Source organism: Lissotriton vulgaris, chromosome 9 (assembly GCF_964263255.1).
Source record: "Lissotriton vulgaris chromosome 9, aLisVul1.2, whole genome shotgun sequence".
Taxonomy (NCBI): Eukaryota; Metazoa; Chordata; class Amphibia; order Caudata; family Salamandridae; genus Lissotriton; species Lissotriton vulgaris.
In genome coordinates, this window is record NC_141697.1 from 1,033,608,345 (window position 1) to 1,033,627,345 (window position 19,001).

At 43.2% G+C, this 19,001-nt stretch overlaps 1 protein-coding gene across 5 annotated transcripts in view; it reads left to right on the plus strand.

Moving 5' to 3' along the window:
- Positions 1 to 19,001, plus strand: part of ATP2B2 (ATPase plasma membrane Ca2+ transporting 2) — a 1,489,679-nt gene that overhangs the window by 1,359,978 nt on the left and 110,700 nt on the right. For all 5 annotated transcript variants that reach the window (XM_086938944.1, XM_086938947.1, XM_086938945.1 and 2 more), the window contains 2 exons: positions 5,117 to 5,226; positions 7,801 to 7,992. In XM_086938944.1, the coding sequence (XP_086795070.1) occupies positions 5,117 to 5,226; positions 7,801 to 7,992 (302 nt within the window). The remainder of the gene's footprint in view (positions 1 to 5,116; positions 5,227 to 7,800; positions 7,993 to 19,001) is intronic.

A 19,001-nucleotide genomic window follows, 5' to 3' on the forward strand; every position in this document is an offset into this window, starting at 1 on the left:
ACGGATCTTTCCAACCTCTGCCCTATCTCTATTCTTCCTTTTCGGAGCAAGCTAATGGAGAAACATGTTAACAGTCATCTTTCCAACTTTGTCAAACAGACTGGGTGTCTAGACCATTCCCAGTCGGGTTTCAGGCCTAGATACAGCACTGAATCTGCATTACTTGCAGTTACAGACACCATCAGAATGTCCCTAGACAAGGGCCATTAAATGATTCTGGTGGTGTTAGACCTATCCGCAGCGTTCGACACAGTTTCTCACAGTGTCTTGCTCACAAGATTGGAGGAGGTGGGCTAAGAGAATCAGCTTTAACTTGGATGGAGAGTTTTTTGTTGGACCGGTCCCAGAGTGCGAACCTCGGCACGTATCATTCGGCCCCATGTAGTTGACCAAGGGAGTAACCCAGGGCTCTTGTTTGAGCCCTACATTATTCAACATCTATGTTGCTCCCCATGCCAATCTCCTAAGGACATATGGGTTCATTCCCATATCGTATGCCGCTGATACGCAGCTCCTCTTTCCATTTAAATAACTCACTGCTGTAGTTCAGTTGGCCTTCTCAAATGGGATGAGGGCCATATCCCAATGGATGGTAAACAATTTCTTACAATGCAACGTGGGAAAGACGGAGGTAATGCTCTTTGGAGAAGCCCCGCTACTATGGACTCCAGACTGGTGGCCATCCGAATTGGGCTCTTACCTAGCTCCCAAGCTTATAGTAAAAAATCTAGGCATTCGTTTGGATCAGGCCCTTAGCCTAAAGGAGCATGTTACTCATAATGCTGGCTCATGTTTTCATGCACTAGGCTTACTTCATCATGTCTTCCCATTACTCCCTGATTCTACCTGTAGAACTCTAGCCCAGGCTCTGGTATTGAGCCGCCTGGACTATTGTAACGGTCTGCTGATCTCGGCAATGAAAGCCCAGTCAGCAGACTACAGGTAGTTCAAAACACAGCAGCACAGCTGGTGCTGAATGCTCCCTCCAGGACTACTTCCCATCTTCTCCTTGTAAAGCTCCATTGGCTTCCCATTCGCCAATGGATCAAGTTTAAAACCTGTTGCGTTATACACAAAGCACTACAGAACCTGGGCCCTTCCTATCTCACAGAGAAATTGTTGCTCTATGCCCCCTCAAGATCTCTCCGCTCCAGTGGCAAACATCTCCTGGAAGTGCCTTGTATAAGAAGGGCTAGACTAGAAGGGAAAGTTCTCTCCTATCTTGGCCCTCGTCTGGAATAAGCTCCCTCTCTCTCTCAGACAGTGTTCCGAACATTAGAGATTCAGAAAATTGCTCAAAACTTGTTTGGTATGGCTAAACTGCTAAGAACCACTACCTCGTCTCCCAGTCCGTTTAAGCGCAGAGATACCCCTTCGGGGGTCGATTCTAGCACTATATAAACAATTAAATAAATCCCCCACCACTGCCCTCCCCCACCCACCGACCCCTGCACTCCCCTCACCCACCAACCCCTGCCCTCCCCTCACCCACTGATCCCTGCCCTACCCTCACCCACTAGTGCTTAAAAACTGGCATATAATCAAGCGAAACGTGTACAAAATATACATGTTTAGGATTCAAGACCCATGCCCTTGAAGGCAAGCTATTCACATGCTCTGGTGCCAGCCTGCGCATTTTATGTGTTAATGAATCCTTTACTTGACACATATGCTCGGTTTAAAAGTCTTTCACAAACAAGTGGCTGGACATATTTATGACCCCCTCTCCAGCTTTGGCCCTTTTCGATTTACTGGTGTCACGCTCTGTTAGTTATGAAAACATTCATTTCTCTGTAACACACCCAAAAGTGTTCTCACTCTGGAAGGCGTGCGCACAATTATGATAATGTTCAAGCTGATAAAACAATGCAAACCAAAGCTCAGACATGCAGGGTGTTCCATGTGTGATGATACACAACCATAAGCAAGCATTTGCAATGCAATAGGTCTCGCATTTGCGAGAGTTTGAGCTATTGGCATTGTAAATGATAATGCCATTTATTTATGCGTTGGTTTTCAAAACAGATAAAAAAGGCATTCCCATTAACAATGCCAATAGCTTATACTTTCGCGAATACGAGACCTATTGATTGCAAATGCTTGTTTTTTAGGAGTAGGCAGTGGTCTGTGGGAGCACTGCCTGCTCTCAAAAAACATTTTCACCACCATTTCCAAAGAGGAAGGGGTCCCTTAAAGACCCCTTGGCATTTGCAAATGGGTTCCCATCAACTTGAAGTTGGTGGTAAAATGAGAATGTTTTGCAACCGCATTTATTGTCACAAAATATTCATACATATTGTTGAGATTCTGTATTTGGAAGGGGCACCCTAAACACGCCTCTTCCAAATACCGAATCACAAACCCATTTTGCAATTCGGTAACAGGTTATTGAATCGGAAAATACGTTTTGTTACATGGGGAAAGCCCTTATTTGCGTTTGCAAACGGGCTGATTCTGCGGATCCACCATGTTTGGGAACGCAAAATTGCTTGATACATGTTGCCCATGATTCTTTTCTTGGTTGATTCTACGTGTATTACCATATTATCAGATCATTATCGGAATGAAGAGATGCTCACTAATTATTTATTGGAATCCGTAGACCCTAACCTAGGTAATTTAGATGGTTTGAACCATAAAACCATGCACACAAATACTGAAACAAGCATTCATCAAACAAAAAGACAAATGAAGTATATTTTTACATTTTTACATATGAAAAAATATTTGGCACGTTGGCGATTTTCTAAATTCTGTTGAGGGCACCCATCATTCAGATATACTTTTTGATGCACTTGCACTGCTGTCACAGAGCAACCCCAGGATAACATCTTAATTTTAGCCTCCAATTTTCAATTCCTTCATATTTGCAGAATGTGTTATTTCTTTTTTTATACCCTTTATTAAACGTTTAATATTATTCAATTTTCTAAGCGATCACATCCCTCCTGATTATGAGATGCAGACCCCTTAGAATCCTCAGACCATGGGTTAAGAACAGCTATAAAAACTTTTCAGTAGCTTCAGCTGCATCCTGGCTCATTGCCAACGGTGGAGGGAAGAGCATACACCATTAGTACAAATATTTTCCTACAGGGAAAATACAGATTTTACTCAAACCAAATTTTTCGATCTGGCTGCAGATGCTTGACATGTTGTGTGTGTTGTTTTGTGAAACAACTTCTTATGCCTACTGTTTTGGTCATTTAGTTTGAGATAGAACACATAGCAGCTGGTGACCAGGAAATGCATATGTCGAGCATGACCGTTAGATTTGCTTTAGGTCACTTTGTGTAAAATTGATCTGTTGTCCATAATGGCAAGCTTGCTTCCTCGCCCGACTTCCATGCATACAACTGTCTCAGTTGTATGTTGAGGCAATACACAAATAGATCACTCATCCACTCACTTGGATTTAAAATCCATGGCCCATTGCTCAGTCATGATGTGATGGGTATGACCAGACATGAGTCACTTGCTCACTGTTCAATTCGACTCAAGTGGTGCCTCACTGATAAGATCCAAATGAGCTGAACCTGGTAGGGTTTTTTCTTTTTTACAGTGGCAAAATGGCTCTTTAAAGAAATGGACCTTGACCCTTTCAAGGAATCCTTTCTCCCCCGCCCCCAATGGTAGGAAATCACAAGTGGAAAAGAACTATGGAATGCTCCCTCTACCAATAATCTGAACTCCAGATTTCTGGCAATACAGCCAGGCAATCAATTAGCAGCAGGGAGATCAAGAGGAGACACATAAATGAGTTAAGCAACCCAAAAGAGTTTAGAGCTGGAGGCTATGGAAAGGACTGGGGAATCTTCCTTCCAATGGGCCAGACGTGACCTAGTCACCTGGAGTTTACCCTTGTCTGATCCGCTCCGTTTGGGGGTATCACTCTTATCCGATGTATCCTTTTCTCGACCCTAATAAGGGCAGGGTAATTGTAATACATATTCACTATGTGCATAGTTTCACTAAGTGAATGATGCACAATGGGATATCACTAATAGAGCTATGTAACCAGTGAGTAAGAGTTAGGTCCTGGGTGGGACCGTGCTCCTCTGGGCAGTGATAAGACATTCAACCACTCATGGAATTTGACGCAGAACCCTTTCACTAACAAAGCTAAACAAAACATTACAACAAAAATTAACACTTCCTTGAGGCAGACATAAAGTTTGAGAACAGTTATTTTTTTTTTAACCTTTTCCAACTTTTTATCTTGTGGCACTGCATAGCACACATATTAAATGGGAAAAGGGTAAACCTATGCCTGAGCCTAATAGTTTATGCTGAAAGGGTACCCTTCCAGTACAAAACCTATGCTTGACATAACGCACACACCCTTGACACACACACACCTTTGCACTATGGCACAAGGCAGTCTAAAGTGTGCCAGTTCAGGAGGAGACAGAAACAGTGCAATATCTTATTATATATGGCACTGTTCTACTCTCACCCATTCACACAAAGTAGTGCTGCATGAAAATGTATTAAATCTGCTTCAGCGAATTCCACACCTCATACCATTAGAGTGGTCTTCGTACATAAGGCAATTTATAGCAGTGTGAATGCATGGCTGTTCTTCTAGTAGGATGGTTGTGTTGTGTTCTGGGTATGTATGCAAAGTACTGTAAGGCCAAGTATGTTGTCTAAAAAACTCAGTACCACAGTCAACTAATAAAGAATTAAAAAAGAAACCCAGTCACAAAAAGGAAGATAAAGTGGGGCACATTTGTTTATGACAAAGTCTTTTTTTTGCTTTATTGCTGTTTGAATTCAAAGACTAGAGGTGGAATCTCATCTGTTCTCTATGCATACAGAAAAGACAAGTAAGCTGCAATGTTCATGGTGGCAACATTTCTACATTCTCTTATTTGGGGCTCATAGATTATGGCCATCTGAACTTACGAAGGTCTATTACATGACTGAATGGACTACAGTTCCAGCTTTCATCTATCTGCATTGTCACTAATTAACAAGCTGATGCTGTGCAAATAGCAGGAACTGCAGAAATAAAATGCAGCTGGGAGGGTGACTAATTTACAAACAGCTTAAAAAGGAGATGCATCTGAAACTGAGAATACTGTTTCATTATACTTTTATTCATGTTTTGCAGGTATTATTGACAGTCACTGCACACACGAACAACGACAAGTTGTGGCTGTGACGGGTGATGGAACAAATGACGGACCAGCTCTAAAGAAAGCTGATGTGGGCTTTGCAATGGTATGTCATAAGTAAAGATGCAATAGTAGTCGTTGTTTGATGGTTCAACAGGGTGCATGGTTCTTTGGCTTCTGGGATTTTAGAGCACACTATCATTGCTTAACTTGATGAAAGCTTGTCCATTTCTTGGATATCCTAAACGAAGTAAGCATATCCTCAGTTGTTTAGTGTTCTTTTTTAAGAAGTAAATGCATGTAGGCAATTTACTATTATTTCTGGGGATGTTCTTATTACTTTAATAACTGTTTGCTAAACGTCTATAGGGCAATTGTAACATACTTTGCCACCATCTATATTCTATTTTTGATTCCTGTCTCGTGTGAGAAATTAAAATGTAATTGGCCAAGAGACAATTTCAGACTTAATGAGTTTTACTTTGAGAATGCTGGTTACAAAGTATTTCACAAAGGTATCGTATCCCCAACTTTATTGAGCGAGGGGCTATGGTTGGTCCACCTGCTTATTACTGTCTCCTTACTAGCCTGGCATTCTATCATGTAACATAATGGCAATTTATATTAGGCTAGGCAGTTTAATAGATTATTATGAAATAATGTCTCACCAGTCATGCCCCTGCATCGTGCATTTAATTTAAAATACTGACATTCATAGACAAGAATACAATAGTAGAATTTCACCTACCTCTGACTAAGCTTCAAACCTTCAATTGATCGGGCATTGTTGGGTAAACCCACCATGTTTGCTGATTAATGTCTCAAGAAATCAAGTGACAAAAAAATATAAAAAATACATTATTGTGGTGGGTGGGCACAGTAACGTGTCTTCTTCAAAATATAATCATAAATTGCCAATCACTTTCTAAAATATTCTAACTTAGACTAATATCTGTAAAAGTAATGATTTTGTTGAAAACAAATAACTAGTACATGAAATAAAACTACATAATTCTAGTATATCTATATTGCCTATTTGAATCACAAAATCTTGAAAAATATTGCTGCAAGAAAGTGCCCCTTTTTGCATGGTCACCCTCATTTCTTTGGACTGATGCTGCTGTTTTTTTTAGTATTTGCATTGAGACACTGCTAATAAGGTCCCAATGCATGTTCTCTGACCACTAAAATATGGTAAAAGGGATTAACTTCTAACTGACATATTTAACTTTACTAAATAAAGCCGTGACATATGTTGCATAAATACATCCATGGCATGGAAAGATAAATATCACCCGATAACAGAAGAACTTATTGTGCCATTTATTATGGTAACAGAGTAAAATATTTCTACAGGTCTACCATTATAGCCTGATGTCTGCAGTTTAAACCTACAGCCCGACCTGTCACAATACCAATTTCCACAGGAGAAAACCCTTCCATTTAACTATTAATAACTCCTTTGTAGACCTTGTAGCCCACAAGGTGGAGTGCATGGTGAAAAAGTGGGATATGTAAATGTAATGGTGCCATGTCATTACATTGCCAACCTCCCCGAAACGTGTTTTCACTGTGAAACTCTGTGGCTGTCCTATGAGGAAACTATAGCGCAGATTAATATAATAATGTTGCTATCTTTGGTTTGGGACAAGCTAGAGAAATGGTTCAATCATTATTTTCAATAAATATTAAAATTTAACTTAATGGTGTAAGTGGCTATTTAAAGAAATATTCAGGAAAATGCAACCTTTAGAAATGTACCTTTTCTCTGCCTGATGTTACAGGGAGCTAATTTGCTTCAGCATCAGTATAGTTGCCCACCAGTGTTTGATTTCAATGAGGTGTGGAAAGTTCTCCCAGAGAAGGGACAATGTCTTAGGTCCAACAACAGGGAAGCCCGAGACCAATTCAGAAATAGCAGTTTGTTAAGTTCCAGAACTTCATCAATAGGAACATTGGTTAGGCCTACCCACTCACAGTTAAGTGTAAGGTGAGACCTGAGCAAAGGAAGGCCTTTGTTCTTTATAACCAGTGAGCAACAATGCAAGTGGGATGTGGAGCTGGTCCCAGAACCAGTTTGGTATAGCCTAAAAGGAGAGGACTACTCATATCACTGACCACACACCTGATGGATCTACAGGCTCCCGATAGGGCCTTCTTGGAGCTTTCCTAGAATAATACACTCTGAGCCAATTTGTAGTAAGCTACAGGAAGTGCTAAAAATGTACTTCTAAATGCTTTACAAAGTTTCTCTAATTTAAGCATGCCTGCTTTGTGCCATTTCTACCAGAGTTTGAGCTCAGGTTTAAGTCACTAAAACCCTGGCCTGGACTTCACCAGTTAGTGACTACTATCCACCTCAATTAATAACCTATGTTTCCACAATAATTTAACAATCTTAAGGCATTGCACCAGTTCCATTAGCAACCCTAAAAAAGCAAAGGTAGCCTTTTTGGGTAGTATTTTTATATATGTGTACAAACGTATTACAATAATAAAATGTAAACCTTTGATAATAGAAGAGTAGAGGGATGCTAATGCCTACCATGTGGATTACATTTAGGTGTCCCTTATTTGTTTCTTCCAAGATTACAGTGATGCTATACACAATTCCAAAATGAATGAAAGATTGAGTACATGAATAAATCCGAATTAACCCTATACTATGTTCCCTTTTCAGGGAATTGCTGGAACTGACGTTGCAAAAGAAGCCTCAGATATCATCTTGACTGATGATAATTTCAGTAGCATTGTGAAGGCAGTAATGTGGGGACGTAATGTCTATGACAGCATCTCCAAGTTCCTGCAGTTTCAGCTAACAGTCAATGTTGTGGCAGTGATTGTCGCCTTCACTGGAGCCTGCATTACACAGGTGAGATGGTTAAGTGAACTGCAAAATATTCAGCGGAGAATACATTCACCTTGGCAAATATGAAGTTGTGGGTTCAATGTGTCATAGGCATCAAGTGATGTAAATAATTTTGACAAAGAAACCAATTCAATCATATGAATGCTTTATTTAGAGCATTGTGACGTGTTGCTGATGGAAAGAACAGTTTTAAAGGGCCCCTCCCCAAGTTATAGCATCATGGCCTGGACTAATAACAGGCATTATGGCATTTAACAACAGCATTCCTCATGAAGAAGTACTATAAGGCTATTAAAGGGTTAGAACGGACCAATTTTACAGTATTTTAAATGAAATGGAAAAAAAAGACAAACAATGGAATGTTGGAAAAGGGTTATGCCATCTATTATTGCTCTTCTGACACTTCATTGTCTTTGTTGGCCCTAGCAATAGTTCAGTGATGTAATTGTGGTTATTAATGTTCCATATCTCTCTTATAACGTGGACTTGCATCTGTTTCTATAGGCTTGATGTGCGTATATATGAATGTGTGTGTGTGTATATATATATATATACATCCAAAATCTCGAAGACGTCAGAAACGCCAGGAGCTGTGCCTCTTTCCAAACGGGAGGGTCCAGAAGCCGGGAGCAGCCAATCCCGGCTGAAATGTGTAAAGAAAGCAGTCCTTGTCCCGTCCAATAATGGCGGAACCGAGAAGGTCCGGACCTCCAAAGCCTCACACCAAGCAGCGAAATACAGCCAAAGAAACCAAGAATCCTCAAATGGATAGCAGGGAAGACGGTTTATTGAATAATGAGGCTTTGGAGGTCCGGACCTACTCGGTTCCGCCATTATTGGACGGGACGAGGACTGCTTTCTTTATATATATATATATATATATATATATATATATATATATATATATATATATATATATATATATATATATATATATATATATATATATATATATTGACCGTGAGAAAGCTGTGAGTGCACAGCGAAACGCGTCGGTGCTTATTGCTGAACAACTGAATGCCATTTGGTAAATAAATCGGAAGGAAAATTATTTTGACACCGGGAGTGCGTTTTCATTTCTTCTTCTTGGAGGAGAGTTGGATACATATATATATATATTCACAGAAAAAAACATAGGTTATAGTGGATATATAGTTAGGAATTTGCATTTAGAAAACCTTGAAAATTCAATGAAAAAACCATTGGTTTTAGGCCATATATAGTTAGGAATTAGCATTTACAAAACCTTATTTTACTCGCATAAAACCATTGAAATTCCATATATAGTTAGAAGCGCTAACTATATATCGCGCACCCGCAATCCACTGCTGATGATGTCACATATTACATCATTCATGACATGGTCAGTGACATCACTGATGACATCACTGATGACATCTCAAATGACATCACTGATGACATCACTGATCACAACATCCAGTGATTGTATGTGTCTGTAAAGTTTAAATATGTTTCACATATTGAAGAATGAGTGGATGTATAAGTGTCTGGATGAAGAATTTAGTAGGTGCATGACTGACTGTATGAGTGAGTGATTAAATGTGTCTCACTGAGTGCATGGGTTAGTGACTAAACTGTCTTAATTTGTGCATCAGTATGTTTGTTGTTGTGTAAGCTGCTGCATGTGTTGATCAGTAGCTATAAGAGTGGCCATATGGGTTATTGATTGGTTGCCCAAGTATTTGAATGGGAGGCTGAGTGTGTGTGTGGGTGGCTGGGAGGTGCGTGACTCTGTGCATAGATGTGTAAGCAGTTGATTCACTAGGAGTATGAGTTCAAGAGTGCATGTGGAAACAGCTATATGGGCGGTTGACTATGCATGGGTGTGTTGGTGAGTGAATGGATTTCTCATTGCTACATGTGCAAGTAAGTACGTATGTAAAACACAATACATGTGAGAGTTGAGATATATAAATAACTGAACATAAGAGCCAGTGAATGTGTGAGTGGCTGTATCGATCACTGTGAGCTTGTATCAGGGATTATATAAGAGAATAAATATGTGTTATTATATGTTTGAATAAGTAAGATGTGTATAACTTTATAGTTGAGGAAATGGAGGTGTGATTGATTCTTTGCATGACTGACTAGGTGTGTGAGTAACTCCATGGATGAGTGACAGTCTGTGAGTGTCTGTTTATACTGAGTGTATGTAAGGTTATATTAGAGTCTGAAGAGGTTCATTGTATTATCACATGAGTGATGTGATCAGTGATGACAAATGAGATGTCATCAGTGATGTCATTTGAGTTGTCATCAGTGATGTCATTTGAGATGTCATCAGTGATGTCATTTGAGTTGTCATCAGTGATGTCATTTGAGATGTCATCAGTGATGTCATCAGTGATGTCACTGACCATGTCATGAATGATGTAATATGTGACATCATCAGCAGTGGATTGCGGGTGCGCGATATATAGTTAGCGCTTCTAACTATATATGGAATTTCAATGGTTTTATGCGAGTAAAATAAGGTTTTGTAAATGCTAATTCCTAACTATATATGGCCTAAAACCAATGGTTTTTTCATTGAATTTTCAAGGTTTTCTAAATGCAAATTCCTAACTATATATCCACTATAACCTATGGTTTTTTCTGTGAATTTCATTGGTTTTTTAATAGCAAATATGAAAAGCTTTAAAATGTCAAGTACGTGATAGATAAAAACATTTTCGTATTTATGCACGCTGATGTGCTTTGAACGCTGCACCCCCCCCCTCCCCTCTTTTGTCTTAGTAGTACTCTCTCTTTGCAGATACTGAAGGGTAGTTAACGCAGGCCTTTACCCCCGTTGTAATCCGTCGTGCCTCCTTGTCTCTCCATTTGATTGATTGTTGTCCAAGCATTTACTGTTTTAGAATTGGTTCTCTTTGGATCATTCTCTATTTACAAACAAGCACAAAGTCGCAATACTCTGTTTAGTCTTTGCAGATAGTGAAAAATCGTGTAAAAAAATAAAAGTAATCGAGCAAAATCAGTAGGCCACTAATTGGATCTCTTTTTGACCTCGCTAAAATAGAAATATTAGGAACAACCCTTCATGAGAAATACGAAAATAGTGAGATGAACTGAGCTCCACACCATGAGGGCTGCAAGACAGCTCGGCTCCATCACCCATCCCGCACAAAATAACGACAAACCCTATGCAAATATTAAAAATATAGACAACACACCAGCAAAGAAACAGGGTAAAACATTTTATTAAAAAACTATTTACATAACGTTGGTTTATAAGATGATGTCAGTAGTGGACCGATGTGTGAATAGATCGAAAACAGCACAAGGCTCCAAGATCCGGATGGCAAGCTCCTGGATGTTGGGTGCCATAGTTTAGAGTTCTGAATTTCAGCCTTTTTCAATGCCTGTGCTTTGTTGAATCAAAATGGCGGCTTGACACAAAGCTGACTCAAGCGTTGCTACTGATGCTATGCAGACCAAAACTGATTTTCAGTTTGTACATTTTTCTAGATTTTTCAATCCAAGTTTGGTTGACTTTGTAGAACGATGGCTTCAGATTTTCAACATACGGTGTGGTGGCGCTGACTGGGAGGGGGCGCTTCGCTCCTGCCCCCTCCCCAAGTAAGATTTTCATACGTGAAAGTACGTTAATGGTTTTGGTCCCTGAGATGCTTCGATGTCACTACCATTCTCAAATAGCATAAGTTCTGGATGTTGGGTGCCATAGTTAAGAGTTCTGAGCAGTGCTTGTAACACTGTCTGAAGCTTATTTCCACCTACTGCAGCTTCACTATTCTCAAAGTAAGTGAGTGTCGTTTGTGGACCTGACTGCATTAGAAAACAATGTGATATGTTACCTTCCTAAACAGCTTGACGGAGGCCCCTGAGGGGCGGTGTGATGGCCATGGACTCGGAGAAGACGCTTGGCTCCGACACCCTCCCCAAGTCTTACAGCACTGGTGTAGCCTGAGATCGCCCCCGACATAGGCGGCCGGCTCCCGGGGTCCGGCGGAACTTTTTGCCTTTTGATGACTCTTCAATTCTGGACCTTGTCCCACAATCCGTTTGACCTGAAGACAAGCTGTAGTGGGGCACCCCTTTATCGTTTTAGTTGCCATTCCGCCCGCTTTTGCTACACTGTGCCTCTTCCGCCATTCAGCTGTTTACCGCCCGCTCTTGCGACTACAGCGTCTCGCTCACCATGTAGTTGAGATGCGCCCGCTCTTGCGCTGCAGCGATAGGCGGCTGCCACAGGACTCTCAAAATGGCGGCCGGCTCTTCGGTTTTGGGCCTGGTCCACTAAAATGGCCCTGGGACACCTTGGAACTCGGACGCTTGTCTGCTAGGGCTTGAGTCCCATTCTCGAAAAGCGTCCCCTCAGCCGTGAAGATTCTACAAAAGTCTTGGGGGCCTCCGACTCCCGCAGGCTTCTGGTGGGGAGCGGCTGCCATGATTGCTCGTGGAATGGCCACGACGGAGCTACGAGATGGTAGTGGTCTCATGCTGACGCCAGCTTTAGTCTGAAACATCCAGAAACACTATAGACTACCAATTCGATCAGTTCCGGTAGCGCCCCAACATGACCCGGAAGAGAAGAACTTGCCCTCCCCTCTTTGACTGATGGTTCTTGTTGCCTGTCCCCTCTGTTGTCATTTAACAGAACTTTTTGGACTGCTGAAAGGGGTTGTGTTCTGAACGCTGGTTGGTGGAGACATTTAGACTATATTCTTGACCTACGTTGTCGCGTAATGCGTTTTATGACACGCCGCGTTAGCGCACCCGGAAGTGATCCGAGGCGCGGCGCGCAGCGCGTAACGTAAGCATAACAGGTCATGTGACTTGTTAATAAAACTTTTCATTGGTTCATTTTACTTTTGTTAATTTAATGATGAAAAGCTTGGTCATATGACCTAAAAATTACGCTTTTTATTATTTTCGAACAATATTTTTTTTTCAAACATATGTTATAATATTCCAGGCTAATGTACTTTCCCGGAAAATTTACAACTGTCTTGCAAGTAAAATATATTCCTTTTTCGAGAAAAAGGGCGTTTCTTCCTTCCATGACGGAGCCGTTGAGTAAAAGAGATTCGGCCTGCTGTCTTAGTCGCCGATACGCCTGATTATCAGATTCTTATCGATCACTTTATGTTGCAGACATGAAAAGCACAACTGCCCTTGACCATTTATCTTTACTGCGTTCCTACATATTATACCTTTTATCCGTCATGTAATTGGACTGCTTTATTTCACTTGCCTTTTACTGATTCGAAAACAGTCACTAAAAGTAAAAACTTTACAAATGTAAATACTACTACCGTGTTTTGTTTTAAAAACCTTTATTGTGAAAATGTCAGTATACAAATACGGGCCTATAACCACGTGGGCCGGCCACGGAGCAAACTGAAATCGTATATGATGAGGAGACATTTACATTGTAGAAGAACGTAACGAGCGGGCCATTAGGTGACAAGAACAAAGGTGTCTAACAGTTGCGGAATCGGTGGACGTACATTTTGTAATTAAAATACGACAGGGCCACTTACAATAACATTTTCTAGATATACATTTGCGGGCAAGGAGTTACGAGTCCCATTTATACCGGCGCCATTTTGGGCGAGGCCGGGCAGGTCCAAGATATAGTCAAAATGTCTCCACCAACCATCGGCCAGACCAGAACCCCTTTCGGCCCTTTATGCTACAAGATGGTGTCTTCCATTCAGAAAATATTGGTGGCAGCATTTTGAAAGGAAACAGAAACAGCCGTTCTCCTAGTGAGTTTCACATTGTTACATTTAGGAAGAATGTTGAAGAGTAGTATGTGGAAAATTTGAAGCCATTTTTCTACAAACTCTCAATCAGACTTGGATGGAAAAAAAAAACCTGAAGAATGTACAAACTGAAAACCAATTTTTGTCTGTATAGCACCAACAGTAACGCTTGAGTCAGCTTTGTGTCAAGCCGCCATTTTCATTCAATCAATAGCGTCCCCCTGCACACATTCAGGGACCTGGTCGTGTCTTCAGATGAAACGCATTGTAGGAAAAGAAGCAGAAAGGAAAAGGAAAAAAGTTCCGCCGGACCTAGTGAAGCTGCAGCAGGTGCAAATAAGCTTCAGACAGTCTTCAACTTACTCTGATTCTTATAATAAACTTCAGATAGTCTTACAAGCACTGCTCAGAACTCTCAACTGAGGCACTCAACATCCAGGACTTGCCATTCGGATCTTGGTGCCTTGTGCTGGTTCCGACCTATTCACACATCGGTCCACTACTGACATCACCTCATAAGCCAACGGGGCACCCCACGCCGACTTTCGGCGCAGCATTGTAGGATGGCCACACCAGTGCGGCAACTTGCTGGACACAACATCGGGGCCATCCAGATCTCGGCGCGTTCGACTCACTGTACCGCAACAGTGACCGAAACTCAGCTGGACACGCCGTCTTTTGGCGCAGCATTGTAGGATGGCCACACCAGTGCGGCAATTTGCTGGACACCACCTCGGTGCCATCCGGATCTCGGCGCGTTCGAGTCACTGTACCGCAACAGTGACCGCAATTCAGCTGGACACGCCGTCTTTCGGCGCAGCATTGTAGGATGGCCACACCAGTGCGGCAATTTGCTGGACACCACCTCGGTGCCATCCGGATCTCGGCGCGTTCGAGTCACTGTACCGCAACAGTGACCGCAATTCAGCTGGACACGCCGTCTTTCGGCGCAGCATTGTAGGATGGCCACACCAGTGCGGCAATTTGCTGGACACCACCTCGGTGCCATCCGGATCTCGGCGCGTTCGAGTCACTGTACCGCAACAGTGAGCGCAACTCAGCTGGACACGCCGTCTTTCGGCGCAGCATTGTAGGATGGCCACACCAGTGCGGCAATTTGCTGGACACCACCTCGGTACCATCCGGATCTCGGCCCGTTGTGCTGCCTTCGGCCTATTCGCACATCGGTCCGCTACTGACGCCGCCTCACGTGCCAACGGATTTTCTACGCTTTTTGTAGCCCTATGCCGCATAACAGGTCATGTGACTTGTTTATAAAACTTTTCATTGGTTCATTTTACTTTTGGTTTCCTAAAGATGGAAGGCTTGGTCATATGACCTAAAAATAACACTTTTCATTGGTTTAGAACATTTTTTTTTCCCAAACGATGAAAGCCCCACCTTGTTTCTGGATCATTCAGACTGAAGCTGGCGTCAGCATGAGAGCACCACCATCTCGTGGCTCCGTCGTGGTCATTCCGCGAGCAATCATGGCAGCCGCTCCCCACCGGAAGCCTGCGGGAGTCGGGGGCCCCCAAGACTTTTATACAATCTTCACGGCTGAGGGGACGCTTTTCGAGAATGGAGCCCAAGCCCTAGCAGGCAAGCGTCCGAGTTCCAAAGTGTCCCAGGACCATTTCAGTGGACCAGGCCTAAAACCGAGGAGCTGTCCGCCATTTTAAGAGCCATGTGGCAGCCGCCTATCGCTGCACTGCAAGAGTGGGAGCAACTCAACAACATGGTGAGCGAGACGCTGTGGCCGCAAGAGCGAGCGCAACTCAGCTAGATGGCCGCCACCTGGGGAGGCCCGTTCACGCCGGCTCCCCCACGCCCCCCCCCCGGGCCGCCGCACGCCAATTTTCGGAGCAGCATTGTAGGATACCAAAACCAGTGCGGCAGTTTACTGGACATCACCTGGGTGCCTGTCGTACATGTTGTGTCAGCCATGTGACACTGGACACAGACCGCTACTGACGAGGCCTCCCCCCGCACCACCCGGGACGCCCCACGCTGTTTTTCTGTGCTGCATTGTAGGATCCCTAAACCAGTGCGGCACCCAGGCGACATCACCTGGGTGCCGTCCAGAACTCTGCACGTTGTGCTGCCTTGGGACTATTCGCACAACAGACCGCTACTGACGAGGCCTCCCCCCGCCCCACCCGGGACGCCCCACGCCAATTTTCGGAGCAGCATTGTAGGATCCCTAAACCAGTGCGGCACCCAGGCGACATCACCTGGGTGCCGTCCAGAACTCTGCACGTTGTGCTGCCTTGGGACTATTCGCACAAAAGACATCTTCTAACCATTGTTGCTTTTTGTGTTGAGAAATGTTTAAATGTTTTTAGTTTTTGTTCCGTTCGTTAAAGTTAGTAGTTAATAAAGTTTTATAACCTTACTTTGTTGGAGTGTTATCTATTTTTTTAAAAACGGGTGAATGGGGCCTTGAATCGGGTTATTGTCATGTGTGGGCTTTGGAAGTGTGCTGCTGCAGGATCGGACATTTCAAACTCAAATGCACGTTCTTTTTCTTACCTTTCCGAAGCATGGAGCGCAATAGCAGGCAGAGAAAGGGTGATGCACGTGTTGAACACTACCTGACCTGGCAAGTTGCTGGCAGTGCCCCCCCGCCCGCTCCTGAAAGAGGGCACACACACACCGCCGCCCCGAGTACTTCACAAATCTTTAAAAGACCATGCGCTTGTTCATGAGGCTTAAATGGTTTATCACCTCTTCTAGAACCCCTGCATCGACCCTCTGACGTTTCATGGAAAAATTACCATGTAACACAATACCAAGCCCTGTCAGCTGAAACCCCCAAGGAATCGTGGGGCATATTATCAAGGGGGTTTATCTCCGCTTTTTTGGCTTTAAAAGCCATGAAAGCGGAGATAAAATTATTTCCCTATTACCAAGCTGTCGCTAACACCAGTTAGTGACAGCTAAAAGGAGATAGCGACCATCTTGGGCCCCGCTTTGCATGTCAGTGATACTTATCACTAATGACATGCAAAGTGGCGTGCCAAGATGTTAGCGACTGGAAACAGTCCCTAACATCGCTACCTTCTATTACCAACTTTTGGAGATATTCGCGCTAAGCGCGAATATCTCCAAAATCTAACACCTGCCCTGAGCAGTTCTTAGCCATGTTATCCAATGGGACGTGGATAACATGGCTAAGAGCATTAGATCGATAATACATGAATATAATTACCATGTAACACAATACCAAGCCCTGTCAGCTGAAACCCCCAAGGAATCGTGGGGCATATTATCAAGGGGGTTTATCTCCGCTTTTTTGGCTTTAAAAGCCATGAAAGCGGAGATAAAATTATTTCCCTATTACCAAGCTGTCGCTAACACCAGTTAGTGACAACTAAAAGGAGATAGCGACCATCTTGGGCCCCGCTTTGCATGTCAGTGATACTTATCACTAATGACATGCAAAGTGGCGTGCCAAGATGTTAGCGACTGGAAACAGTCCCTAACATCGCTACCTTCTATTACCAACTTTTGGAGATATTCGCGCTAAGCGCGAATATCTCCAAAATCTAACACCTGCCCTGAGCAGTTCTTAGCCATGTTATCCAATGGGAGGTGGATAACATGGCTAAGAGCATTAGATCGATAATACATGAATATCGCTGACTTTTCACCTGCCCTGAGCAGTTCTTAGCCATGTTATCCAATGGGAGGTGGATAACATGGCTAAGAGCATTAGATCGATAATACATGAATATCGCTGACTTTTCTGCGATAATAGCAAGGTTTATCTGCGATAAAAATCGCCGATGTGCGGCGATAATTTTTGTCTCTAAACAAGTTAGAGACAAAAATTATCGCTAGTTGTTCGTAATATGCCCCCGGGTTTTTGCTTGCAGAAATCGGGAGGCGGGAGACTAGCACTGAAATCAGTACTCACACGCCTGAATCAGGAGGATTGGCATGTCTGAATTCTCTACAGCTGGGGCCATAAACTACATCCGCAGGGTTAGGTGATAGCCTGGGACCAGCCTGGCATCTAAAATGGCTGCCGTGCACGACAAAATTGTGGCATTCGAAAAAAGGCAAGATGGCGCAGCCGCTGGAAGAGATGTATCAACATATATCAGCCTCCTCAGCCACCCTCAGGAAACATAGGGGATTAGGATACGTCTCCCGCACCCCCTTATACCTAGTACTTTAATTAACGAAGCACAAAATGGCGAATTCCCGTTTCGCTACCAGTTTGCGGCCCAGTTCGCGGCCCGTAAAGCGCTTCTACCGTGAAAAATCATTTTTTTTTTATTTTCCCCACGGGACCCTTTAATAACCCCAACAACATTCCTAGGGGGTCAAGAGGGGGATACCTTGCCCCCTTTCATTAAATTCCCCCTTAGTTTTTCACCTTTTCTTCTCTCTCGATCCTACCGAGAGACAAGATGGCGGCCGCTCCGGACTGTCACGCAGCAAAAAAAAAAAAAAGCTCACGCACAGCCGCTGGAAGAGATGTATCAACATATATCAGCCTCCTCAGCCACCCTCAGGAAACATAGGGGATTAGGATACGTCTCCCGCACCCACTTATAACTAGTAATTTAATTAACGAAGCACAAAATGGCGAATTCCCGTTTCGCTACCAGTTCGCGGCCGCGCTTCTACCGTGAAAAATCATTTTTTTTTTATTTTCCCCACGGGACCCTTTAATAACCCCAACAACATTCCTAGGGGGTCAAGAGGGGGATACCTTGCCCCCTTTCATTAAATTCCCCTTTCGTTTTCCACCTCTTCTTCTCTCTCGATCCTACAGAGAGACAAGATGGCGTCCGCTCCGGACTGTTTAGAATGTTGACAGACACCGGAGAGCCAATCAGCTTTCTGCGCGCAAAGTTCCGATAAGCGAAAAGTAAGCGGACCGGATCGCTGCCCAGAGCGCTGTTACAGATATATATCTTGGTTTGAACGTTAATTTCTCAAAAACTACTGGAGCACATATATTGAGACCTAGCAAAGGCACATCGGGCTAACAGTCCCTACAATTTTGCCAAGTTTCGTGCAAATCCATTCAGCCGTTCGAGCTAAAAGTGAGTCCAACCGCCCTATGGAAAAATGAATGGAAAAAACGCGTTTTGGGACCCCCCTTTTTTCTCAGCCCCCCCTTGACGAAACCCCCCTAAATTTTCAGGGGCTGCTCAGAATCAAAATGTGCCATTTTCCTGAAAATTTCAGCCGATTCCGTCCACAAACGCCAAAGTTATTAGACATAGAATTTTCAAAAGTCCCATA